At 40.3% G+C, this 26,882-nt stretch overlaps 1 protein-coding gene across 17 annotated transcripts in view; it reads right to left on the bottom strand.

Moving 5' to 3' along the window:
* The window catches only part of dmd (dystrophin), a 376,736-nt gene that overhangs the window by 124,113 nt on the left and 225,741 nt on the right, over window positions 1–26,882 (bottom strand). For all 17 annotated transcript variants that reach the window (XM_078165601.1, XM_078165594.1, XM_078165599.1 and 14 more), the window contains 9 exons: window positions 25,325–25,517; window positions 17,793–17,938; window positions 10,339–10,439; window positions 9,585–9,696; window positions 9,381–9,494; window positions 8,924–9,079; window positions 8,654–8,824; window positions 6,144–6,326; window positions 935–1,069 (listed from right to left, as the gene is read on the bottom strand). In XM_078165601.1, the coding sequence (XP_078021727.1) occupies window positions 935–1,069; window positions 6,144–6,326; window positions 8,654–8,824; window positions 8,924–9,079; window positions 9,381–9,494; window positions 9,585–9,696; window positions 10,339–10,439; window positions 17,793–17,938; window positions 25,325–25,517 (1,311 nt within the window). The remainder of the gene's footprint in view (window positions 1–934; window positions 1,070–6,143; window positions 6,327–8,653; window positions 8,825–8,923; window positions 9,080–9,380; window positions 9,495–9,584; window positions 9,697–10,338; window positions 10,440–17,792; window positions 17,939–25,324; window positions 25,518–26,882) is intronic.

The following is a 26,882-nucleotide window of genomic DNA, read 5'->3' as shown; positions in this document are numbered from 1 at the left end:
GATTAGAAATAGCCCTACATTAACAGTTGCACTGTTAAAGTGATGGACACATTAATGCATCACTAATCACAATCCAATTACATCATTTAAGTATAAAGCAAAGAATCTCTGTATGTCTATTTGTCCTTCACATATCTCAAGAAATACCCGATCCGATCCACTTCACACTTGGCGGGTGTATTGCTGGGGACCCAAGGATGTGCAGTGTCTAAGTTGGTAGACAGGGTACACATTCAATAACAAAAACTTTGACTAATCAAGCGGACAGCGCTCTGTGGGACTTTTATGAGTTAGCTTTAAATGTGTGACTTTTACTTGTAACAAAATATTTCTATAATTAATACTTTCTAAAACTAATACTTTAATATCTGAGGACTTCTCCCACCACTGGAACCAAGAAAAGCTCCTGCTTCCATCAGCAGTAATTTCATACAGCTCCAATATAACTGAAAGCAATCAGTAAACAGTAGAGTAAGACTGATATGATGAAAGATGAATACAGACAGACAGGGCTTACTCTCTAGTCTCAAGCACAAACACAAATGTTTACAGCCAATCAGTTTAGCGCAAGACACGGCTTTGCTTTGCGGGAGGAGACGTCCCAGGTTGGCTGCAGTCGGCCCTGCTGTCTGAGCACAACAGCTGTGCGCACTGCTGTGAGGGCGCAAGGGAAACACATAGGATCACTGATGTGATCGGCTCTGCAGGATTTAAGAAGGCTAAACCCTTAGCACAAGGGTCTGGGTGGGAGCTATGCAGGAGCACCCCTGCCTCCTGCTTTATAGAGGGGAAAAACAGAACCTGCCTCCTCCTTATCCCCCCAGTCCCATTTTGACACATTTTACATCATAAAAACTTCTTGCATTTTCTCTGCAATGTAAATCTTGTGCACTGCATGCATGTTCACTTCATTTCTCCTTCTCTTCATACTCACATCCAGCGCCTCCTGCAGCTCCTCTGCGCCTCCTTGAAGGTTTTCCGTCTCATCCAGTTTCTGCTCCAACTGGTCCAGGAAGGCATTCTCCTGCTCCAGGTAGGAGAGCAACTCACACCAACACGCCCACACCTCCTACAAAACACACATATATACAACACAGTCACCAGGAGGTACAGACAGAGATGAAGAGGAACTGATTGATAAAAAACAAACAAACAAACAACAACAAAGACAGCTGGACATAAGCAGAAAAAGACAAACCGTAAGAGAGAGAGAGTCTTCAGCCATAAAGTTGAATTACCAAGAATGCCAAGACGCAGAGGTAATTATGTCTCAAGAAAATGAGGCACAAAGGAGCGTGGAAAGACAGGGAGGAGACTCACATCAAGGGAACACAAAGAGAGAAGAAGAGAGAGACAAGGATAGGTAGCAGCAGATAACTATAGATGCCACTTTCTCGTGGTGTTTGGGTTTTTTTTTTTTATTCACGTATTCAGCTTTGGCGCAGGCTGTCATAGCAGCATCTGTTCAACATCAACATGTTTGATTAGTTTGTTTCCGCCTGCAAATTAGCAACAGTTGCCTCTGTCTGGCTGAAAAGATTGAATTGGCTTCCCGGGATGTAAAATGGAGCTAAATCTGGAAATATGTTCAACAAAAGAAAGCAGATTTCACACAAACACATAAAAAGCAAATTGTAAAGGTGTTAGCCAACATTGTAATGCACCAGCTGATGGCTGTAAGACATCGTTGGTGGCAGCATGTAGTGTATAGCATCAACAAGTGGACAGACATTTTGACAGCAGCTTTTCATGAAGCCAAAAGCTTAAAAGAGAAACCCACTTGTGCTCATACTGCCCGAACAGGCTTCTTTTGCAGACTGGACAATGTCTGGATGTCAGGCCTTATTTCAATTATCATTATTATTATTTTTAACAGGGGGCTCTTTTCCTTTTCTTGCTCTGTGTCATGTGCCTTCTGAAAGGGTGTTCCCTGCCCAAAATGTTTCACCCATCATTCATCAGAAACATGTCGTCAGATATTACAACTATAAAAAATTAATTATCTGTTAATGGGAGAGTGTGAGGGTAAAAAAAAAAGACTCGGTACTAGCGAGGAGAAGAATTAAAATAAGATTAGATCACTAAATATAACCCAGGCTTCTGCAGAAAATCTGATGTACTGTGAGTAAAAATGTTGCCTAACTTTGAAGCATTATTATATTGTCATATAACACCAATATCTTCACTCTAGTTTTATTTGGTAGCCTGCCTAACATTAACTCCCCACCTCCTCACGTTCAGCTTCACCAGACATACCTGGTGCTTCTTCATACTTTTTTTTTTTTTTTAGCCAGAAACTTGCCCCTCTGCTCCTCGAATTTCAGCTGCACAATTTTCACAATATCTGCCAGGGGCATCACATGACAAGGTGAAATGTGTTTCAGAGACGGCAATAAATTTATCATGTAATACATACAGTCAGGTCCATAATTATTTGGACAATGATACAGTTGTCGTCATTTTGGCTCTGTACACCACCACAATGGGTTTTAAATGAAACAATGAATACCTGCTTAAAGTGCAGACTCTCAGCTTTCATTTAAGGCTTTTTTCAAAAATGTAGTATGAACCGTGTAGGAATTACAACCATTTCTTCACACAGTCCCCCGACTTTAAGGGCTCATAAGTATTTGGACAAACTAACATAATCATCAATTAAACAGTCAGTTTTAATACTTGGTTGCAAATCCTTTGCAGTCAATGACTGCCTGAAGTGTTGGACACATAGGCATCATCAGATGCTGGGTTTCTTCCCTGGTGATGCTCTGCCAGCCCTTTACTGCAGCCATCTGCACTTCCTGCTTGTGTTTTGGGTGTTTTGCCCTCAGTTTTGGCTTCAGCAAGAGAAACGAATGCTCAATTGGATTCAGGTCAGATAATATGACTTGGCCATTGCAGAACATTCCACTTCTTTGCCTTAAAAATGTCTTTGGTTGCTTTTGCAGTATGCTTCAGGTCATTGTCCAACTGCACTGTGAAGCATCGTCCAATGAGTTTTGAAGCATTTGGTTGAATCTGAGCAGATAATGGTGCCCCAAACACTTCAGCTTTCATCCTGCTGCTCTTGTAAGCAGTCACATCATCAATAAATACAAGAGAACCAGTTCCACTGGCAGCCATACATGGCCATGACATAACAGTACCTCCACCATGCTTCACTGATGAGGTGGTGTGCTTTGGATCATGAGCAGTTCCTTCCCTTCTTCCTTCTCTTGTCTTCCCATCATTCTGGTAGTTGATCTTTGTTTTATCTGTCCATAGTATGCTGTTCCACAACTGTACAGGCTTTTTTGATGGTTTTTGACAAACTCTAATCTGGCCTTCCATTTTTAAGGCTAACCAATGGTTTGCATCTTATGATAAACCCTCTGTATTTATTCTAGTGAAGTCTTGTCTTGCTTACAAGAGCAGCAGGATGAAAGCTGAAGTGTTTGGGGCACCATTACCTGCTCAGATTCAACTAAATGCTTCAAAACTCATTGGATGATGCTTCACAGTGCAGATGGACATTGACCTGAAGCATATTGCAAAAGCAACCAAAGACATTTTTAAGGCAAAGAAGTGGAATGTTCTGCAATGGCCAAGTCATATCATCTGACCTGAATCCAATTGAGCATGCGTTTCTCTTGCTGAAGCCAAAACTGAGGGCAAAACACCCAAAACACAAGCAGGAAGTGCAGACAGCTACAGTAAAGGGCTGGCAGAGCATCACCAGGGAAGAAACCCAGCATCTGATGATGCCTATGTGTCCAACATTTCAGGCAGTCATTGACTGTAAAGGATTTGCAACCAAGTATTAAAACTGACTGTTTAACTGATGATTATGTTAGTTTGTCCAAATACTTATGAGCCCTTAAAGTCGGGGGACTGTGTGAAGAAATGGTTGTAATTCCTACACGGTTCATACTACATTTTTGAAAAAAGCCTTAAATGAAAGCTGAGAGTCTGCACTTTAAGCAGGTATTCATTGTTTCATTTAAAACCCATTGTGGTGGTGTACAGAGCCAAAATGACGACAACTGTATCATTGTCCAAATAATTATGGACCTGACTGTATGTGTGACTCCAGGGTGTCTACAGATATCAGACACTTAAACTAAATGCTTTTTGAGACCTTTTCAAGATCATTTTAACATTTCAAGGCTGAAATTTAAGACTGATTTTTAGACAAATGATCTTTTTGTTATTTAAGTATTGCAGGTAAGTATGAAGGTAGGAAGTGTCAATGTGGTCCTGTGCAGAGGTGGGTTTTATTTAGGAATATGGTTATTAGAGTGCGTTAAATCAACCTACACTTTGCCAACAGGAAAGGGCAAGTGTGAAGTAAAATGACAATATTAGGTTAAGTGGTAGGTTAAAAGATTTGTAGCATTAAAAATGTGGACTTCTACACAGCAGACCTTGACTCATTTTGACAAAAAGAAATTAAAAGATGGATAAATGAAATTAGATAAAGTGTTATAATTCACAAATTCACATTTAGGACTATTTAATGACTGTTGAGGCCTAATATTTATATAACTGAACTGAAGACATTTTAAGACTTTGAGAACCTGCAGACACCTGAATGGTCAGTGATAAAAGTCAGTAAGTAAATTGCTGTTCTTGATCATTTAAGGGTCAACCATAAACCTTTCTATGGACCCCCCCTCCAGGACGTGGGCTGGAGTCATCTATACCCTGTACACCATGATAATAGCTTGGAAATACCTGCAGCCATCACACAGCAGCAAGAACAATACGAGCAACTCCAAATAAGAGGCACTGTGCAGAACATTTTGTGGACATCACAGAGCAGCAGTAACTTTATGTATTATTCTAATCTAATGGTAACTGAGCTTCAGACAGGGAAGATTTTCTCCAGTAAACACATTTGAAACATTGCAGCCATCCTCAGGAAGAGCCCTGAGCTCCATCTGAGTATTTATGGGTGGACTGACTCTTTTTACAGTATCGATTCCTTTGAGTTGATTCATGTAAACAGATCAGATTCTTGCTTTGACACTTTTTGCAATGTCTTTTTGATGTTCATGACACTTTGTTGTAGTACAAGCACGTTTGACTCTAATGCTGCCCGCCCCACAAAACTTCTCAATACATTCTCAGTCATCATGTATAAGTTTACATTAATAAAGATAAAATATTCAATTTAATGCATTGATTCAACATTTAACTTTTATCTAGGTGGGCTATGTAAGCTTACTATGATATTACACAAATGCTACTGACCAACAATCTGTCCATCTTTGAGGTGCAAGTTATATCTTAAATAATAATAATCTTAAAAATTAGTTTCCAGTCATACGTCATGGCTCACCTGATCAGTTTCTTTTGCTTGACACTATCAAGGTGTGTTTAAGCGCTCTGAGCAGAGAAAATACAACATATCTTCTTTGTAGCAGTAATATTGTTTACAACTTAAAGCTCATGAACACACCAAAGTCGGAAGAACGGCCATCTGAGGAGTACATAATACACCATTTGCTTTTGCTGAAACTAAAAAAACTTTACATAATAAGCACTTTAATAAAGTCTCGGCCTATTCAAAGACACACAAATTATTAAAAGACAAAAAATCCCATGACAGTGGTACCTAGCCATACAGATAGCTTTCAGATATCCGCCTCTGCGATTTCTGCCTCCAAACCATAGAATATACTGTCTGTGCTTTTCACAGGGAATATTTTCTGCAAACATGTATTTATCCAGCTTGTATCTCCATCATATTTATCACCTGCAGCCTGAACATTAAACATTAAAACCTTGAGCATTCATTCAAATTGACTTGTTTTTGATAACGCTTACAATTTGAAGGTCACGAGGTAACATCTAAAATGCAAGAAAAAGAGCCTGAAACGGTGTTGCTTGGCTGATCTCATTTACCCTCAGCTCATCTATAATAAACTATGTGCACTCACACAGTCATCTACCCACATACACAACAACATGCCCTGCAGAGCTGGCACTGATGTATGTATGCACTACGGCCTTGACACATCATGTAAGGGTGTTTTTAGCTTGGGCACACACACACACACACACACACACACACAAACACACCCTCCCATCCTTTCCCCCTTTTAATAGTTTGTCATGCCGAGGTTATCCATTAACACTTCTAAATGAGCAGAGAGAGTTTGTACCTCCAGAGTTTTACATTTCCCATCCAGCCGGCTACACAGGCGCTGGTAGTTGGCCGTCAGCACGTCCAATTCAGACCGCAAGGCATCATGGGCAGTGGGTGGGGCTTTGGCGATGAAACTGTTGACACTGTCAGTCAGGAGTTTGACCTTTAACTCCTTGGAGTGGACCTCTTCCTGGGCCCTCTGATGGAGAGACAGAGTAAATGAGTTGAACAGGGGACACTTTAGCATCTCAGTTGATTTAGTTTGTGAGCATGAACAAGTCTCGTCGTGTCAATAAAAATCCTAAAAGTGAAAGTGGACAGTGAAAGAAAAGAGATACAGGTGGCAAGAGATAAAGAGCAAGAGGAACAGAAAGAAAGAGTAAGAGAGGGTGTAATGGATGGAGGGATGGATGCACAAACAAATGAATCAATGTATCTTCTGTTGACAAAGCCACCGAGTGTAAAGAGACAGAGAGAGACGGAGCGAGCAAGTAAGCCAACGAATCAATGAATGAAGGAGTGTAGCTAATACTTTCCCAAACGAGGGAGGGAGGAAGGGAGCAGGAGACAGGGGGATTAAGAGAATAAGCGAGCAAACGGATTCACGAATGGAGTTTCCTTTAAGCTCAGAGTAGAAAGGGGGAGTTGAGGAAAGGAAGAGGAGGTGAAAGGAGGGAGGAGTGGGAGGGGGGAGATTAGCAAGAGCAAGCAGAGTGAAATCAATTTTTAATTTTCAACTCGACTCTCAAGCAAAGTTTTTCAGGCACACGGGTGAATGGAAGGGGACTACTACTGCCAAGGCTTTTTGGGTATATCACAAAGCAAATAAATTTACATCACAAACACATTGCATTAAAGTTATGAAAGCTCAAAAATGTACAGCATTGAATAGGAGAATTGATGCAATTTTATACAAAATTGAAGAGCGGAGGGAACGAGAGTGGAGAGGGGGTTTGAAAAAACAGATTCGAAGGAGTGAGTGAGGGGAGGAGATAAAGAGAGGGCCAAAAAAAGAAAGAAAGAGAGCTGGTTTTCAACTTCAACAATGTCAAGAGAGGCAGCAGACGGGGGCGTTATCGACCTGGAATTAACCGGGATCAGAAGAGAGTGACAGAGCAAAGCAGCTGCATAAAGTTGGTCAGATGTGGGCCTCTGCTGTGAATATAGAGAAGACCAAGATCATGATTTTAATGAATAGGCCCACATGTCAGGGAAATCCAAACAGGGCTCCACCAAACTCTACATATTCAGAACTACAGCTAAGATACACAGGTAATTTAAATGAGGATATGGATGACCCTGGCGAAAAAGGAAAGACGACTGTCTAAGCCATGAAACCATGCAGACCTTTTCAAACCTGGCAGACAATATTCAGTTCAATAGGGGACTGTATGAAAAGTATTCTAAATTATTATTCTGCCAGTTTAAAAGAGTAAGGGCTGCCAGAAAGCCAAAATACAAGAAAAAGTACACAGGTGTAAAAATGGACAAATATTCAGTGAGAGAAATATCAGTATAAAGAATTATTAAAAATTAAAAATTAAAAATTATTTCACTTTTTGTAGAGACAGTGAAGTGTCAACGGGTCCTTGGTGGAGCAGGTGGAAAGTTTCAAGTACCTTGATGTCCACATCACGGAGGGTCTGACCTGGATGCTGCATACTGACTCAGTGATGAGAAAGGCAAGGCAGAGGGTGTTTCACCCCAGACTGGGAGTGTGGTGCTGCTGGAGCACACTGAAACGACGCTCGCCACTTTTTTTCATCAAGTAAGGACACAGAATAATCTGGTTGAAATTCATATAGTGTTTAATTGTTTCAAGAGCTTGAAGATCCAATTATTACTAAAGTGTGTGTCATGCAAGAAAGACAATAAAAACAAATGGAGTGGTTTGTTGCCATATTGACATTTAAGTTGTGTTGACTGATTCATGACGTCAATTCATGCATTGAGTTATGTACTATAAAGTTGCCGGTAGTTGCCGGCAGTAGACTTTGAGCAGCAAAGTGAATCAATTTTTTTTTTTATCAGTCTTCAGCCAGCTGTTAACTAGTAAAGATGAAAAGGCAGCAACACATCCTTTCATTTTATCGTTACAGTCGACTACTGTATGTAAACTTGCCACCGTAGGAACAGTGATCATAACGTTCAAAAAAAAAAAAAAAAATAAGGCCAGGAGAATCATTAAAGATCCCAGCCACAGGGATAACTGCCTTTTCTCCCTGCCAAGGTCAGGAAGAAGGAACCGAATATACCAAGCCAGTGCTAAGAGGCTCAGGACGAGCTTGTATCCACAGCCACTTGGATCCTAAATGAAGACGCTGCCAAGGTCTGCCCAATCACACATACATATACATTGAAGAGATTGATGGGAAAACATTTCACTGTCAATGTGTCTCATGATTTCATGTGGCGGGTGAATGCTTGCTGAAGTGCTCAAGATTTTGGTATTGGTACTGACCCATATCAGTTTTGCCACAAGTGAAGGGGATAGCAATGTACTGCATGTTCTGTTCACGCACACACCTTGAGCTCCTCCACGGCCTTGCGAAGCTCTTCAGGTGTCTTGTATGTGAAATCTCTCTCCAGGTAGTCTTCCTCTGCCTGGTTGATCCATTCTTGCATCTCCTGCATTTCCTTCCTCAGAGCCATGGTCTTATCAAGGCCGCCTTTCAGAGCGGACTTCTTAGCGTAGGCCTAGACAGAGGAGAAAAACCCACATAGCAACGCAAACACTCAAGGTTACATGTACACATTAAAGCAGGAAAAAACATCCTCTGGATGAAGGTTACACACCTGTTTGCAGACCATCTCCCACTGGCCGTTGAGTTCGTCTAGTTCTTTCTGGATGTGGATGGCAAACGGTGGCTCAGCCTCTTTCTTTAGGTACAGACCCACTTCATTGATGCCGTTGACACTGGGTTGGATGGTGTGGATGTCGTTCACCAGAGCCTGGCCAATCACAGTGCAGGACGGAGGTTACGCAGGTGAAATTATTACCATCATAATTCCAGTCTTATTGAGAAACCTTTAATTTCTTTACAAGTAGTCATGAAAAAAGTCATGAAAAAAAGGTGCTTGCTCAGTTTCAATTGCCTTTTTACTTCACTGAGAGATATTTTATAGACTCTGGGATATTTTATGAATTCCCTGAGGCATTTTTATTCCAAGAAATTTCTGAGAAAAAAAGGAACTTCATGGTGAGAAGCAATAGTTTAATGTCAAGTAATGTCAAGATGCATGGTTTCCTTACTGTGCACTGCTCTAACTGTTTCTCCAGAGCTTCAGAGTCTCCCAGAGCTGGCCATTCCTCATTCAGAAACACATCCACATCTGCCATCCACTTCTTTAAAGTCTTTACATCATTCTGGCCAACAGAAAATAAATGGGTATTAAAATAAAGATATGTCCACAAGCAGATCTAGCAACATATAGTACTCCCTGTGATCAGTTGCACCTCAAACTGCATCAGTTTGGCCATGAGCTCCTGTATTCTCTGGGCGTTGTCTGCCAGCGTGGTGCCGAGTCTTCTCCAACGCGCCATGACGGCATCCGTTTCTATGCGATACCTGCAGAAAATCAAAGAGGCTTATTGGCTTGCGTCTTCATTCCTACTACGCTGTTTAGAATGCTAATAAAAATGAATACTCCACTAATATTCTGATTTACATGCATCTGTGCATACTCCGAAAATATCAAAATAAGGAAAAGTGGAACAGCTCTCCCTTGTGCCAGGACTTTTTCAAAGTTTTCCACCAGTGGCGGACTTGTTTGACCATGAGAACACAGCCTCCCTCTTTAATTTCTCTAATCACCTCCTTGAGAAGCTCGTCCTTGCAATATTTTAGCATACCCAAAAAGCCTGTTGATATCCGTCTTTCATGAAGTTTAAAAGTAGATGTGTTTCCCCTTTAGACCAGAAATGTGGGCTTTTCTTTTGGGCATGCATTTCTACCTCAGCCTTGCAAACAGTTGGTTTGTGTACAACACATTCATGTCAAAGCACAGAGGCAAGAGGCAGTGTTTCCCTCAATGTGGTAAAATCCCCAGTTAAGACATATATTCTGAATTTGCTGTATACATGTCCAAAGAATGCTCCCAAAACCGAAATACTACCAGCATATCCCACATGTCCAGTGCACCAAATTCCTTCTTGTGTCAAACTTTCCTTCAGTGGATTACATAGCACTCTGTTATTTTCCATGTCTCACTTTTGGCTGATGTCTGGTGGAGCTTTCTGGAAGACCTGCTCCACAGCTGATGTTAGGTAGTCCACCTCCCCCTGGTGTTCAGCCAGAGCCACCTGGAGGTTCTGCAGGGGTGAAAAAGAGACATGGTGGAAAAAAGGCAGAGGCAGGGTGGATGGTTGGGGGAAGGATATAGAGAGAAGATATAAGTCAGAAGAGCTCTTTTGGCCACTTTGCCTGACAGGTGGAGGTTGTGTACACAGTGGGAGGAGGTCCAGATGTAGAAAGTAGGGTGCTGAGTCGGGCCAAGACTAAATAAACGGATAAATACATAAAAAATGGAGCGTTTGCTGCAATAGGAGGAGATCCAGATGTAAAATAGATTCTATTCTCCTGACTTTGTGTGTGTGAGGATCTATGAAAAGCAGGGGAAATAGCAGAGTGAGGGATGACGAGCATGAGAGGTTACGGGGCTGCCACTGTTAACATTTTGTAACGAAAGCCTTTTCACACTATTTGATTTTGCTTACCCTGCTGTGCAGGATGAATTACAAGTGGATAGGTGAGGGAATTCCTGGTGAACTTTAGGTGGGTTGCAGTGGAAGATTTGGGGCAAGAAAGCCTCGTTCACACCAAGGTGGCTCAGAGGCTTAGTTTAGCTTAGTTCAAGCACAGCCCCTGGACAGGACATCCGTCAGTTACTATGGCTTACCCACAATCCTTCTGCTGCAACACTGAATCCCAAGCAGGGAGGCATTAGAGACTATTTTTGCTCAAAGTTCTGGCTTTTTCTTTTCTTTCCTCCCCCTCTCTCGCTCAATGATTTGTATCCAGCTCCAGTGGAGAGCAGGGAAACACATGGACAAGCCTCTTTCTGTAAACTACCACTTTCACTTCTGAGCTCTCTTATTAAAGATCCAATGGAAAGGTGAGGAGGTGATACATCACAATGCAAAATAATACAAAAATAATGCCTGTGATTCTCTTTGAACCCATGACCATCTGTTGATGGACAGCCTTCCACCCACAGGGTTGTGTAATAGGAGAGATGTAATATGATATATACCATTAGACAACAGAGATATTACTATATCACAGTCATATGTAACTCTGGTTTGATGCTGCCTCCTACTTCAATGGTAGAGGGTCTTAGGGTCATTACTGTGGTGGCATCTCAACACTGTAATGAATGTATATTGTTTTCATGCACCTTTGACCAGCTTTTGCAAAGAAATATATCCAGCAGACACTAAACAGCCTGTTACACAGTCATCAAAATGCCATTCAAACAAAGGTTAAATATACAAACTGCCTTTTGAGGTTCACTATGTGTGTTTGATTACAGTGTAAGAAATCATGGATTGCAGGGTTGATGATTTATGCTATCAATGCTCGTAATGCCAGCTGGCGTGTACTTCACAGCTTTAAATCCAGACTGTGTCAGTCAGACAGAAGCAATACATTTGTGTTATTTCTTAACAAAGCTTGTGTCGTACTCCAGTCTCACACAAGTGTTTTGGGACTGTCTCACGCTAACTGCACATGGCTTCATGTTGATCTGAGACATGCCTGACCAAATCAATTTCTCATCCTCCTTTCGCAATCCACCAGCAACCAGATAACAAACCACAATCAACTCAGGCATATTTACTTTCACTATCAGTCAAAATTCTTTCAATTCATTTTTTGTCTGTAACGGATGAAATTTGAACCGCGGGCTCCAGTGTCCAAGTCTCTGGCTTTGTTGACCCAAAACACACCACAACAACAAGGCTTGGGATATATTCCCCAGCCCTATTGTGGTGTGATACTATATCGTGGTATGAGACTAGATATTGTCTGAGACTAGATACTGTCTTAGATTTTAGATATAATATGTGTTTTCCTGGCTTTAAAGGCTGCATTACAGTAAAGTGATGTAATTTTCTAAACTTATCAGACTGTTATAGCTGTTCAATTATTTGGCTTTACCCACTCAGTCATTCTAGCAATGTTACTGTTGATTATTTAATGTATCAAAAATCTCAATGTTAAAATATTTGGTGAAAGTACCAAGAGTCAGCCCTACAATATCGTTATTGTGCTATTTGATAAAATATATTGTGATATTTGATTTTATCCATATCGTCCAACTGTACCACACTGTCCTACCTAAGAGTTCTTCGGAATGCTACAACGTCACGCTTGACAACATTCATAATTCTTACTGCCACATATGGTCTTCTTTAAGCAAACATGAGTTATTTCAATCATTTTAGCAAATGACCAGTGCTGTTGTTTCTCTTGAGAGGACAGTCTCTACTGAGTTAGCCACCTTTTTAATATATGTTGGTCACTGCTGAAACAACATGTTGCAGTAGTTTGCTAATGGTTCTACTACATTTGTATTTGCATGGTGATTCAAGAAGATAAATTATTTTTTTGCATTTTTTTTGTATAGTAAATTACTGAAACTACAGACAATCTTATACGGAGCGCAGGAAGAGACATCTAAAGTTGAGCATTCTGTCATGAGTAGTGGGGTATTTTCTTTTCTTTCCCTTTTTTCTATTATTTTTATTAGGAATTTAAAAGCACAACAACTCAAAAGAGTATCATGACACAAAGTCCCAGAGGACAGCCCTTAAAAGCATTGCTAAAAACACGTATTTCCAAAGTGGTTCTTGGTTAACTTTTTTGTATGACCTGTGAATAAGTGGGCACTTTTTGCATTTAACTCAACTGCGCTTTTTTGCTGGCATATGACTTTTCTGTACTATATTTTGTTATAATTTCAAATCTCATGTAAATTGTCAATATGATCTTTTTTTTACAAAGTAGTTTGAGCTACTTTCTCGAAGTAGCTTTGGTTGACCAAACTACATTTTATCCTGAGGGCAGCTTTGTTGAAGTTCACCTTCTTCCAGCGTAAAGTAATTAGTAGCTTGCAAAGGTATACTTTCAAAATAGCTTTGCCAACACTGACAATCCAATCTAAATAACAGTTTAACTGGGAGAATGTGACTCTCGAAACTGCAGTCTTCAATCAATTATCCATACAATCAACCCCTACTCACTTCTCACCACATCACTACTACAAAGTCCCAAATCAATCACACAATGTAATAACACCTAAATAATAAGCAGTGATTGAATGCTGCAATCAGCTCTTTAATAATTTCTCCCAGCTGCTGTTGATAATATTAATAATCATCTGTCATTTGCTTCAACCAATCAGGGCTGTTTTAATATCTGCTAGAGTTCTGTTTTCCTAACACTAGGTCAGGATTCAAACCAAGTTCCCATCCGACAGGAGTGCTCATTACTTTAATGAACAAAGTAAGTGGAAAGAAACGTGCTACCGTCACCTGGGTAAAGGAAATGTTTCCAACCACACATACGTGCACACACACGCGGAAGTTTCTTTGAGTGACGAGAGGGGAAAGACTTGTGCTGGAAATTAATGACAGCTTATCAGTATGCAGAATGAATTCTTAATTATTATCTACAATCAACTTTAATTAATCTCAGGCTACAAGGCTTGATCTCCCTGCTATGCTACAAGACCATTATCAAGTTTAAAGAGGGTGCGCTCACACACACACACACACACACACACACACACACACACACACACACACTTTTTCCCCTATTGTGTAACCTTGACTTTAGTCAAAGATAGAAATAAACACTTTTAAAACAACATGAGTCATAAAAAAAACGACCTTGTATGATTTTGACTGGAATTACGGATTAAAACTGACACAATGGAAAATGTGTATGCGTATGTACTCACCTCCGTATTGTATGCATACTGACACAAACTGCACTGGCGCTCTGTGTGTGTGTGTGTATCTGTAGGTAGATATTGTGATAAACAGAGACACTGATTTGCTCCACTGGGATTTTGCTCACCCGCCTCTCATAATTGCAGAGTTGTAGACAAACACACACCAATAGCAGACTGGCTCTGGCCTGCTCTCTGCATGTTAATGCAGATGCGAGTCTGGCTTCAGGAAATCGACGATTTTCACTGAAATTGAAATTCTATCTGCTTGTTTTTAGGCTTCTGAATGTGCAGTTTAGCTTGCTGATGGAGCTGCTGCTTTCAGTGAAGACTGCTGTTAAGGATACAGGACAGCAAATATGGTGCAAGGTGTGAATGCATACTGTTTGTATAATGATAGCTTTAAAGTCTGATGAAAGAGGATCTTACGATTGTATTTTATTTACATTTTACAAAATACTGTGATGTGAACTGCACATTCTTTTTATACTTTTATACTTCGTACTGTGGGCCTCAGTTTAGTCCTTGGACAATGCACATTGCTGCCCAAACTACAACTTCTAAAAAGGGCACTATTCTTTCATTTTTATTCAGACCTACAGTTCCTATTTCATAGTATCTTTTCATGTCTTTATTATCATTTTCCTTTTATGTCTGTTTCTGCACTATGTGTGTTACTTGTATGTGAAAACTTACTTAGCAATAAACCGGATTATTATTCTGATCCTGCTCAGCATCTTGATTTGTTAATTCACTCTTAAAACAGGACCAGAACATAATTTAGAGAGGGGCTGATCGAACATTAAACCAATGAGATATCAGTTAAGTTGAAAAATGAACTACTGAATTTACACTTAAGGTAAAAATGATGCCAAATAAAACAAGAAAATCAAACATTTGCATGACATAATGACTATATTGAGGGTTCTGTCCTGAAAGCGTCTACACTTCCGGTACATGTACTTAGTTGAAAGAAATGGAGCACAAACACCTCCAGCAAACCCTTAAAAGCTTGTGGCTACCCAAACTGAGCTTGCAGTAAAACAGCAACAACATCCAGCAAGAACACCACAACCACATGTGGAGAAAACAACAGATGCAACAACTCTTTCACTACCTACATGGGTGGAGTATCTTCAAGTGAGGTGGTCTGTGTTGTGTGTTTGGTTGGGGTAAGTATGTTTGTTTGCATATACATATGTATGTGTGTGAGGGTGTGAATAAATAAATGGGTAAAAGGAAGAAAAAATAAAGAATCAAAGTTGTATTGGGAGTTGGAGGCGAGATGGATCAGTGGGGTTACAATTTTGTAGTTTCCAAAACAAGCCTAGCCAACAGCCTGGGTCACAGAGGCAGGGCAGCCCAGTCGCCAGAACAAACCACAAATACATTACATTTTTACGTTTTATATCTATCATGTCAGTGTTTTTAAAGTGTATATAAACTGACATTGTAATCGGGAAGTGGGGAGGATGGCATGTAACCTTAGTGAAACGCCTGCCAAGGTGCAGATCACTGCAGACCACTATTTGAGACCAGCAAACAATAAAACCGGTAGTGATTTTGTGAGCCATTGCTGTGTTTCCAGCAGTTTAAAGGCACCAAACATGGGTGTTTTATAGCACCCCATTGCTGTTTTTGAAGGGGGTATATAGTGATTAAAAAGCAGAAAATGTTTTTGGAGACATTGCTGCATTTCTGACTGTATTGTGAGACCAAAACCTGGTATTTTAAGCCAAAACGTTATCTTTTACTAACTATAACCGAGTAGTTTTTGTGCTCTATCTGAACAACAACATCGCTGACACGTTAAGTTTCTGTAGTTTGCAGAAACGTATAATGCCAGGTGAGGGGAGCACTAAAAGGGGAAGTCCACCCCAGAAGTATAATTATAATATTATTTGTAATAAGTATAATAATATTATAAACAGAACTTAGGATAATATATCTGTACACTGTATTGTGCCCCCTAAAAAGACTCCTTTGCTATTAATACTGGGTTACATTTCAAGCAAACTTAGTTTAAAACGACCTCTCCTTTTTAAAAGGATACTCCAGCTGCCTTAATGATTCGTTCTACAAGGGTTTTATGTTTACAATGGTGATTTGGGGATGTCCTAGTGTATCAGATGCATGCAATTTACTCAGTAGGTTGTGGGTATGAATCAGACTCTTGGTTAATGGGGCATGTCATCTGTTTTCTCTCCCTTCTTTATCCTCTGCCTGCTACCTCAAAGAGCAGCAGAGAAGCATCCTTTAAAAGAGTGCTGCTTTGGCAGTTTGGCATCGCCAGTGGCCATATAACTTTACTACGCGCAGTAAAAACTGATTACAGTGTTATACAGCCCCACAGGATTAGAGAGCCAGCACCATTTTGGCACTTTATGGGAATTTGTAAATAGATCTGAGCAGCAGCGTTGTCAAGAGCACACAGAGTGATACAGAGCAAATCCACCTATCAGCTGAATCACTGTTGACTCCTAGTGGATGATGGGATTAGAGTATACCCACCTAACAGCATAATTACCTCTGATTCATACCAGATGTGAGGTGCTATTATACCAACCTCTAACATTACACCATACTACATGATTCAAGCCCTGATAAGTTAAAGGGACAGTTCACCCCAAAATCAAAAATATATATTTTTCCTCTTACCTGTAGTGCTGTTTATCAGTCTAGATTGTTTTGGTGTGAGTTGCCGAGTGTTGGAGATATCAACTGTAGAGCTTACTGTCTTCTCTTGAGTATAATGGAAGTAAATGGTACTCAGCTTGTGGTGCTCAAAGTGCCAGAAAAATACATTTGAAAAACTCAACAGCAATGTCACTTTCCGGAGATCATGACCTGGTTACTGAAGATAATCCACAGACCTTGTTGTGAGCAGTTTCATGTAGGAACTATTGAATTGAACTACACCTGCCAACCATATCATCACGCATGCATCTACTCATGGACGAGAGGCTCTTGCTCGTGACGGTGCGAGACATAAACATTAATGGCAACCTCCTTGGCTGAGCTGTAACGTTAGGTAGCTCAGCAGTACTACATGAACTAGCAGTAAATGTACACTTCCTTCTGGGCAGTGTAAGGTTGGCGAATATAGCTACATAGAAAGAAAATAGGTCCTACATAAAACTGCTCCCAACAAGGTCTGTGGATTATCTTGAGTAACCAGGTCATGATCTCCAGAAAGAGACATTGCTGTTGAGCTTTCAAATGTTTTTTTTAGCACCATAAGCTGAGTGCCATCTAGTTCCATTATACTGGAGAGAAGGCAGACATCTCTACAGTCAATATCTCCAACACTCTGCAAATCACACAGAAACAATCTACACTAATAAAAAGCACCACAGGTCAGTTGTTATGTGAGCAGTGACGGCAGTAGTTACTGTACAAGTTGAAATCAAAGTCAAAGATCTAAAGGTGGCTGGTCAGGTGGCATGTAACCGGTGAAAGTGGCTGAAGCTTCAGTGAAAGTGTAAGAAACCAAAGCAAGAAAGGTATGAAAGGGTGGAGAAAACTGAACTGATGTGTGGAAACATTTCTCAGTTTTATTAATTAAATGTGTGCATCTAAATCTACAAAGTGCCACACTATAGATATTATAGAGATTATTACAGAGATGAGATTATATTATATTATATAGATTGGATATTAAACAGAAATGTATCACTCATCTGCAGACCTAAGTGTGTGTGTGTGTATTTACCTGAACGTCCTTCAGTCTCTGCTCCATGATAGGATATTCTGTAACGGCCGTGGATGGGACAGCCAGCTTGGCCTCGCACTGTTGTAACCATGCCAACAGTGTTGATATGGTTTCCTTATAACGAGCCGGGGGCAAGCTCTCTAAAACTAGAGACAGACAGAGAGAGATATATTTCAGTGAGGCAGTCAGGCTATCTGTGCGGATGTGGCGCTGCAAACTGCAGAGACTTATAAAAAATGATTTATACCTTTTAATTGAGCATCCAAACATGTGGACAAATACCATCCTGAATACATATTTTCTTTTGTTCTACCTTTGTGTACAATTAAAAAGAACAAAATCCATCTTTTGCTAGGATGCACTCTATTTCAGTTTTAACTGACAGGCTGAGTTGCTGGGCTGGACTTACTGGCTTTGTCCTGAACTGGTTCTGTGCTTCCAAACACAATCATCTCTCTTCCTTGGCCATAATCAGGTTTGGGGTGCCTCATGGGTCAATTTTGGGTCCTATTTTATTTTCCCTATATATGCTTATTCTGGGTGAAATTATTAAACACCATTGAGGAACATCAAATGTTTATGCTGAGAACATACAGCTATGAGTTTCAATAATGCCCACTGACCCTGGTATGCTGCACATTTCAGCATACTGATGTTAGGGCAAGTACAGCCATTAACGGTGTGGCTGTAGACCAGTGGTGGAATGTAACTAAGTTCATTTACTAAGTACAAATTTGAGGTATTTGTACTTTACTCCACTAGATTTCAGAGGCAAGTGTTGTATTTTTTACTTTACTACATTTATCTGAGAAGATACAAATTAAGATTGTTTTTGTGGTGTTTTCTTATAAATTAACTGTCCCAACAGTAAATACAAGTGCAGCTAAAACAATTACTTGATTAATCAATTAGCCATTTGATAGCTATTTTGATAAACAGATATAACAGAGTGTGGTATAGTACTTTTACTTAAGTACAGGAACTGAATACTTCCTCCACCACTGCTGTAGATTATTTTATTGTGGTTATATTGATTTGGTTCTAGTCAGTAACGTCCTTTGTAAGTTTTGTTAAGAAAAGTGCATTGTAAATAAAATCTAGTATTATTATTATTTGAGTGAAGTTATTCATGTGAAAAACGATATTACATGCCAGGGCCCCGACACATGAAGCCAATGGTCGGCCATTGGTCAAAGTAGGGCCGTTGGTGGGTGTTACTTCATTTTTTGCGGTGTGTACTGCGCTGTTGGCACCAGTCCTCCCTTGTTGGCTATTGCTGAATCATGCTGAATCAGTGTTGGAGCTGGCGGAGCCCAGCGCTAAATGAAATCCTTCTGCTTGGCAGTTCAGCTCAGTACACGTGAAGAGCAGAGGAAGTGAAGAAAGCAAATAAGCAACTAGAGTCAAGAGGGCGTGAGATTGAAACGAACTTGTTATATTAGGTAAGATTATTTCTTTAGTCATTGAGCTCTTTAGCAGAAATGGTTCCTAATTGTTTGTGTTAGTGTTCACTTGCACACAGTGAATACATTTTGTTCTTTCAACATCTTGTGTTGTTTATGTGCTGCCTGGCTAATTAGCACCTTGAGTTCGGCCTTTGGGTCTTCTAGTTTTACTTTCGAATGACGAATACAGACGACTGCTGCCTGCTGGTACGGAGAATTATTTACTCTCATGCAAATGCAGAACATGCAAGCGAGTTGGCCACTGGCTGATGTCTTTTTTGTGTGTTTACGTGCAACTTTGCCGACGTGCCGAGACACAGACGACATGAGGTGATGCAACTGTGGGCCTTCGTTGCCGGTAGTTCTTTGATGTTGCTTTGTCGTGTCTGGGCCCTTATATTTAACATCCCTCATGAAATATCTGGAAATCAGATATTTCTATATCTAAATGTTCCACATGTGTAGTGTTGTCCTTATTTTGAATACTTTCATCTCTTACATTTACAGCAATTTATGACTTTCATATTTTATGATGTACTAACCTCACCTCGTAACCTTTGAATTCGTTCCAATGAAGGTACTCTGATTTGATCTGAAGTGACTTCGAGAAATGTGCTGACCTGACCTGATCTGACTTCCGAGGCAGAGAGAGAGGATGCCACAAAAGGAAAATGTCTCATTTAAATAAGTGCTGCATCTTTTCGAAAAAATCTTTTCTATATGCTCTCAACTGCACTTGAATTCAGCACAGTAATCTGTCTGTGTGTCCTTTACCCAGTTCATGTATATGTTGGTAATCTCACCCCTGGCGTGGGCGAGAAAAGCGCAGTGTGTGGCACGATGGAAGAGGCTGTCTGAGTGAGTAAAAAAGTATAGTTTGTCTGGTTGGCTGTCAGCATCTTTTCTTCTCTCTCTGTCTTTTGTCCCACCCTCTACATCTTCCTCTCTCAATGTCAGTGTCATTTTCTCAGTAGCTATATTCTTTCCATTGGTCTCTACCCCACTGATATAAATAGCTATCTGCTCTCATTTTGTTTCAGTGTCTGATTTAGCTTTTCTTGTCTTGATGGCCGCAGCTTTCAGCTTCTTTTTCTATCTCATTAAGTCTCATTGTCACATAGAGCATCTTAACACACACATGCACAGAGAGAGGAGCACTACAAATTTAACTAAATGACTCACTGTCACTAGCTGCTTACCATGACGACAGGTGAAAAGGTCTAACCAGGTGAGCACTGACTGTTTACACGAGTCACTCGCCTTATAAACCAGCTCTGAAATTGGCCTTGTGATGTGATGTGAGCATATGTAGTGTCAAGATGACACCCACAACTCTTAAAATTAGAACCTTTGAATGACATTTTCATTTGACTTGAGAACGTAGATCGCTTGAAACTTTACTGCAAAACCTGATAGCCAGGAGGAACTGTCAGAGCCCCACAGGTGCTCAGAGAGGACCTGAGGTAAATCAAAACCTAATTTTGAAAAGTATTACCTTCCAAAAAGCATTTTCCCCACAGACCTCCATTATAAAAGAGGTGTCTGTAAACTGTTGACAGGTCACCTCTGACTGCAAACTAGAACGTCTTTAGCTTCTGTTGACGCATTTCCCAGTGAAACTAAATATTTCAGCAGACGAGGAAGGGGAAAAAAGTTAGACCTCCGCTACATTGTTTTGGAAATGAAAACATGCATAGGTTTTACCCATTGACATTAAAAACACATCTCTTCCTATCTCTCTCCATATTATTCTGTTAGCTACAACCACCTGTGTTGTATCAAAGTCTGTTTCCCTGTTGAAAAGTGTTTCTTCCTGTTAAAGTGTAGCACTCCCTTTGGTGGTTAGAGAGAGAATATGGTTCAGATTTGGTTCAGGTTTCGGTAGGGGAAATAAATACCAATGGGTAAACAGTCATCGACACAACACCGGCAGACAGTGAAGTGAGGCTAGCTAGTCACACAAAGTCTTCGTAGTTATTGTTAAGATTTGTTTCCAGCATCACAAAATCAAAGAATGACGTAAATTCCCACATAATTTAGTCAATTTTTTCATTTATATGGGACACAAGTTACCTGTTTTTATACCTCCTGTGAATTAAATTAATCTCAATGTGTTTTGTATATACTCTTTTTTATCACAACTTGTTCCTGCCCCAATGTCACACAATGTTTGTTTTAGATCACTCTATTCTTGTCACTCTGTTCCATTCAAGGTTGCTCGGTCTTAGTAAACATGTTCTGCTTCTAACCTGACCTTAAGGGTCAAATATTTCGAGGCCTTTTCGCCACCCCAGTCGCTGAACCCGTTGGCAAACCACTGCATTAAAAGGTGGACAAAATTACATGTGTCCTGGGCCATTTCATTGCATACCATAAAGGTTGGAATATGGGGGAATTCCAATTCCTGGCAGCTGTTTTGACCACAGGGAAGCGAGCTAGCTGTACTAGGTCTCGTGCAACCGGCCGATTGTATTTGCTGGCCCGACCAAACTTTTTACTGCCCCCAGGTCATCAGGCGATCCTTACTGTTAGGCTCTGGTTGATAATGAGCATTTTCATCTAAGGGCGTGTCCAATGGCAGAATTGTTTCTCCTCAGGAAATCCACGCTTCATTATGTTATTGTGTCCATTTGCAAATACCCATTAGATATTTTTTGGGGGGTTGTCAACATGGAGTCTGGCTTGAAGCTTTTCCTTCACTGTGAATATCTTCACTTGTCATTTCATGCATTTAGATCTCACGACGAATGTATTTAGTTGCTTCTCAGAGACATATAAAATGTCAGGTACATCAGGACTTTGGCCCAGCATTTAAATATGTGTTTGATGTCAGCGTAAAATCGAATAATGTGATTCCCGACAGATCTCAAAATAGAAATTCTCTTTTGTCTTGCCCTCTCTAACAGACATCAGCGGTCAGTGTGAGCATTAATTCAGTACTGGAGCTGACAGAGATTCAGTGTTCTGCCCCGAGGATACGTCAACGAGGTGGATGTTTGTCGCAGCCAGGTCATAAAAGGCAGTCTTACCGTGCTATTGTATCGTTTTGAAAAAGGCTTTTTATAGCGAGTGTTTTAAAAATGTTTGCATTTTTGACTTTGATTCTCAGCCTAGGCAATAAAATAATGACTGTAATATAAGCAGCACAGCATAATGAGTGATGTTTCCTGGGAGATTAATTTATTAAACAGCCGTCTACGATGCACCATGCTGTGCTGTACATTAATGCCTTATGGAGGTAATTGGAGAGCAGATCATATGGAAACAGTACTGTATTCATTCTTGCATCTACCCACACTGAGCGACGTCGCTGTAGGCTGTAGATCTCAATGCATTTGTTCCGTTTTCAAACAACCACAGCTGTGTATGTATTAAACGTTGGGTGGTTGTTGCTGTTGTGGGTAGAGACATTTGCCACTCTAAATCTGTCTGATACAGTGTGTGGGTTACAGCCAGCTGTCAAGGCTGACTTTCTGCAGCGGGAAACTGAACAGTCACTTATGTCCTCTAAATTGCTGAATCCAGAGTCCTACACAGACCTGGGAACAAGTAGTACTAAAAATATACTGTTGGTTTTTCAAAGATTGAGAACTGGAACTCCACATCAATCTCAGAAAATCCAAAAGAAGTAGAAGTCCTGGTGTCATGAGAGGGCCACTGAGTGTCAGCCAAAACTAAATTAGCAGCACTTTTTTATTATAGGAGATCCACCGGTTCAGGTGGGTGTGTTTCCGTTTCAAAAATACTATTTACTGGTAGAATGGAATATGTGTGCCCTCTAAGTGGTCACCTGTGACAGCTAGGTTTAGGTTTTTGTGTACTAGTTTGTACTTTGTACATGACTCCAAAAAACAAGGATATAGAAATATTTCCTTATAAATAAGGAGTGCACACTAGTAAATTGAATAATCCTCCACACCCTGAGATAAAAATTAAACTGAGGAGTTCCTGGGCCAATCTACAGGAGTGAGATTAAAGCCAATCTGGGCATTTTTGTATTAATAGGAACTGATATTACAAGGTTGCTTTTGTTCTGGGAACAAAAGCAACCTTGGGGCAGCCCCTTAGCATTGGGATTGAGCCAACCAAGAACTGTTGCATCTCTTTCTTCCTTCTTTCCTGTCATTTCTTTCTTATTGCTGTCTTAAAATGTCCAAATTATTATCATTAAAAACTATCCAGTTGCGCCCTGTAATGGGTCTACAACATTGTGAGGAAGTGACCCATCAAGCCATACGATACAGAAACAGCAGCCAACAGCTACACTTAATGACAAGACAGCACAGATTATTGATCAATGTGAGCCACTTTGAGTTTAAAAATGGCTGTTCTGTGTCTACTTCATCGACTTTCTGAAGGTGAACCACATCGCTGGTGAAAACTTAATACTAAAGTTGAAAGGAGTCTGTCTTTTTAATTTTTTCGTCTAATCTTTCTTTGTTTTGCTATCTTACAATCTTCTGAAACATTGTTTAAACTCGGTCAATAACTGCAAAACAAATTTTGTTTGGAATGCAAAGTTTGTTTTTATGTGACACCTGAAATAGCTTGTTTGATAAAGTGCTAAGGCTTTTACAGATTTTTCAGAGAACTTTTATATCCATTTTGAAAACAACTCATTACTTCAAGTTTATTGTTTAACATCTCTAGGCCAGCCAATTTGCAAATCTACTGTCATTTGTCATCCATAGATCCAAGGATTTGCCTCCAAAAGTTAAATACTTGTTGTTAAACTTTATGTATCAGTCAGAAGTGACTGACTGTGCTGTATTGAGAAAAACAAGTGAAATAGCCTGGAGTCACTGCTGAATTGTCTTGGGTAATATTGCCTGTTTTTATTGTATTCTAGTCTGATTTTAAATTATATTGTATTTTAGGTTTCAGTCTAGCTTCTTCACCACATGCACCCACATGTGGCTGACAGTGTCTGGGTGGCGGGTGGTACTATAGGCTTAGTGACGTAGCGACTAAAAGGCCAGCTGGTAAACCACTGTAGCTGTCGAGCTAAAGGCTAACATGCTAGCCAGAGAGGAATATGCTACAGCAAGTCAGCCAAAATCATGATCAGGGCATTTATAACTATGTGTACCAATGCGACTTGCAAATATGCCCCGCACTATTTTGATGTGATTTCTAAAATCATAACAACAGGATTAAGCGAGGACTAGCACGAGTGTGTTGCTTTGCAAGTGACGTTACAACGTCTGCTCTGCTCTGCCTGTGTCTGTCTCCAACTTAAGCAGCAGCTGGTGTGATCACAGGAATGCAAGTGACGGCTAGCTTGTTATATTGTATTCATAGGAAGTGTAAAACATGTCTTGACAATGATTACATTTCAATGAAGGATATTTTGAGTATTGAAGTCTGACAGTTGTGCACCACCTTAAAATACCTTCTTTCTAAAGACTTGTAAACATTGGTAAGTTCAGCTATGATCCCAGCAAACACCAGCAAATGTCAGAGCCAAGGTACCAAGAAGACTTTTTCTTTAGCACAGCATATTGTTCTGTCTGTAAATGGTTTATTTACTATTTATATGTCTGCAAACATGCCTCTGTTGTGGAGCAGTTTAAATAGGACGGGATGTTTAAACACAGCTGATAATCTATGATTGAGTCTAAAATGGTGGAACATTTTAGACTCTGGCTCCTCATTCCCTCAAAGTTGAACACTATCAAGAAGGCTTACTCTTCACTAACTCAAGTCATTGAACACTTGAACATTTTGTGCTGATTGATTTTGCTCATCTGAGCAATCGTAGTGATTCTTTTGAAATTCATTATTTTACAGCAAAGTTTTGCTGTTTTAAAAGCTTTCACATTCATGTTTTGGTGGTGGGTGATTCACCATATGTCAACAGTCAAGTGTAGTGCCATAAAGGATAAAAATGGTGTCCAAAAATAAGACCTGTGTTTTGAAAAATGGAAAATCCTCAGGCTTTAAAGACTGCAGCACTTAGCTACTAACTTCTGAAATAGAAGGGACAAAAGCAGGGGCCAGGAGGTGTAGTAAAAAAGTTCAACTCTGCACAAAATGCATTGCTGGCATTAGGTTTTTTACAGTGAATCACCATCTCTCGTCTCTCACCCAGTTGTAACTGCCTCTCTCTGGCCCTCAGATCCTCCAGGACTTTGTGGTAGTGCTCTTGGAAGGCATTGATGTCGGCATCCAGGAAGGCTGAAGGGTCCTCCTCTCCTTCCTTCTCCTCCTTCAGCGCCTTCAGCTGCTTCTCCAGGAGGTCCACTTGAGGTTGCAAGGAGGCCAGGCGAGCGACCTCCTCCTGTTCGGACAAGATTCATAAAACAGTCACATTATGGAAGACTGTTTTCTATGTGCCTTCATAATTGGCTAGAGTTATAGTAGTCATAATGTGCTGCATAACCCAGGAACTCAGACTCGTAATGCAATATAGATGTGACCTTCATAGAAAGTATTACCCTCCATTCTAATTCAATAAAAACTGATCTGAGGAAAAGTATTGTGTTTTCATTTTTAAAGCTCCACTCCATTTGCCTTTTGCTTAATCAATTGTATTTTACAGAAATGTTTAAATACACTCTCAACTGTTAATGAATATGAAGCCAAGCAGGAAATTGGACCAGCTCAGCAAAACCGAAATGTGAAACTTTCCCTCCTCGACTGTAGGAAGAAATCACTGCTTTGTCATCACAGGAGGAGGATTGAAGACCAGAGTGTGGCTGAATGATTTTTTCTATACTTTTTAACATTTGGTTTGTGTTGAGCAAGCACCACATTAAAAAGACAAAGTGTAAGTTAGAATCATGATTTGATGTCAAACCAGTGGGTCAAAAGGAAAACAAAAATGATTTCTGGAAGTCAACCACTGATACTGTCAGCTGAAATGGTGACTATCTCTGACAGACTGTTTTAGCTGTAGCTTGTTACCTAATTAAACCATAGATTTTAATAATAATTAGATACCATACTCCAAGATGGTGCCAGTTCACTCCAGTGGAGTTGCTCCCTTGACACACATACCAAAAAAGGTTTCTAGCTTCTGGATTTCCTTCTGTGGCATGGGTCCCACTGAATATGCGCAGTAGTGTTTCTCCCATCGGCCCCGCCTGCAAGTTCCTGCTTTAATCACTTTACTCAGCTTGAGTAAAGTTTCACGAATATAAAACCACCCTGGCTATACAATGGAAAGATTTATTACTGACCTTGTTTGCAGTCCGAGGTGTTCTATCAACAGTTTACAGATGTCTCTTTACAGTGTGGTCTATGGGGAACAAGCTTTTTGGGCTGCAGGGGATTTTTACACTGCAATACCACAAGCAGCAACTAGGAAAAACTGGGCGGCTTTAAGGGAGTCTATGAGCTGATGAAAATTCCATCATGCCTCCAGCTGATATGTATTAAAACAATATACTGTGTAAAATAATGGACAAAGCCACTGACCTCACCGATTGGTTTGCGGACTCCCGTTTTGAGGCCTTGAGTTCATTGAGAGGGTGGAGCTAACCCATACACCAGTTGCTAGCTTGGTTAGCACAATGGATTTATGGCTTTAATTAACTATGATAGTGCTAATTTTCATGAGCAAAAAACAGGCTTAAAACCATTAAAACACAATGTACTTACCGCAAAAACAGACTATCTGAGATCTAGAGGGTCTTTAAGTTCA

This window comes from Epinephelus lanceolatus, chromosome 24, assembly GCF_041903045.1.
Source record: "Epinephelus lanceolatus isolate andai-2023 chromosome 24, ASM4190304v1, whole genome shotgun sequence".
Lineage (NCBI taxonomy): Eukaryota > Metazoa > Chordata > Actinopteri > Perciformes > Serranidae > Epinephelus > Epinephelus lanceolatus.
This window is presented reverse-complemented; position numbering and strand designations above follow the sequence as displayed.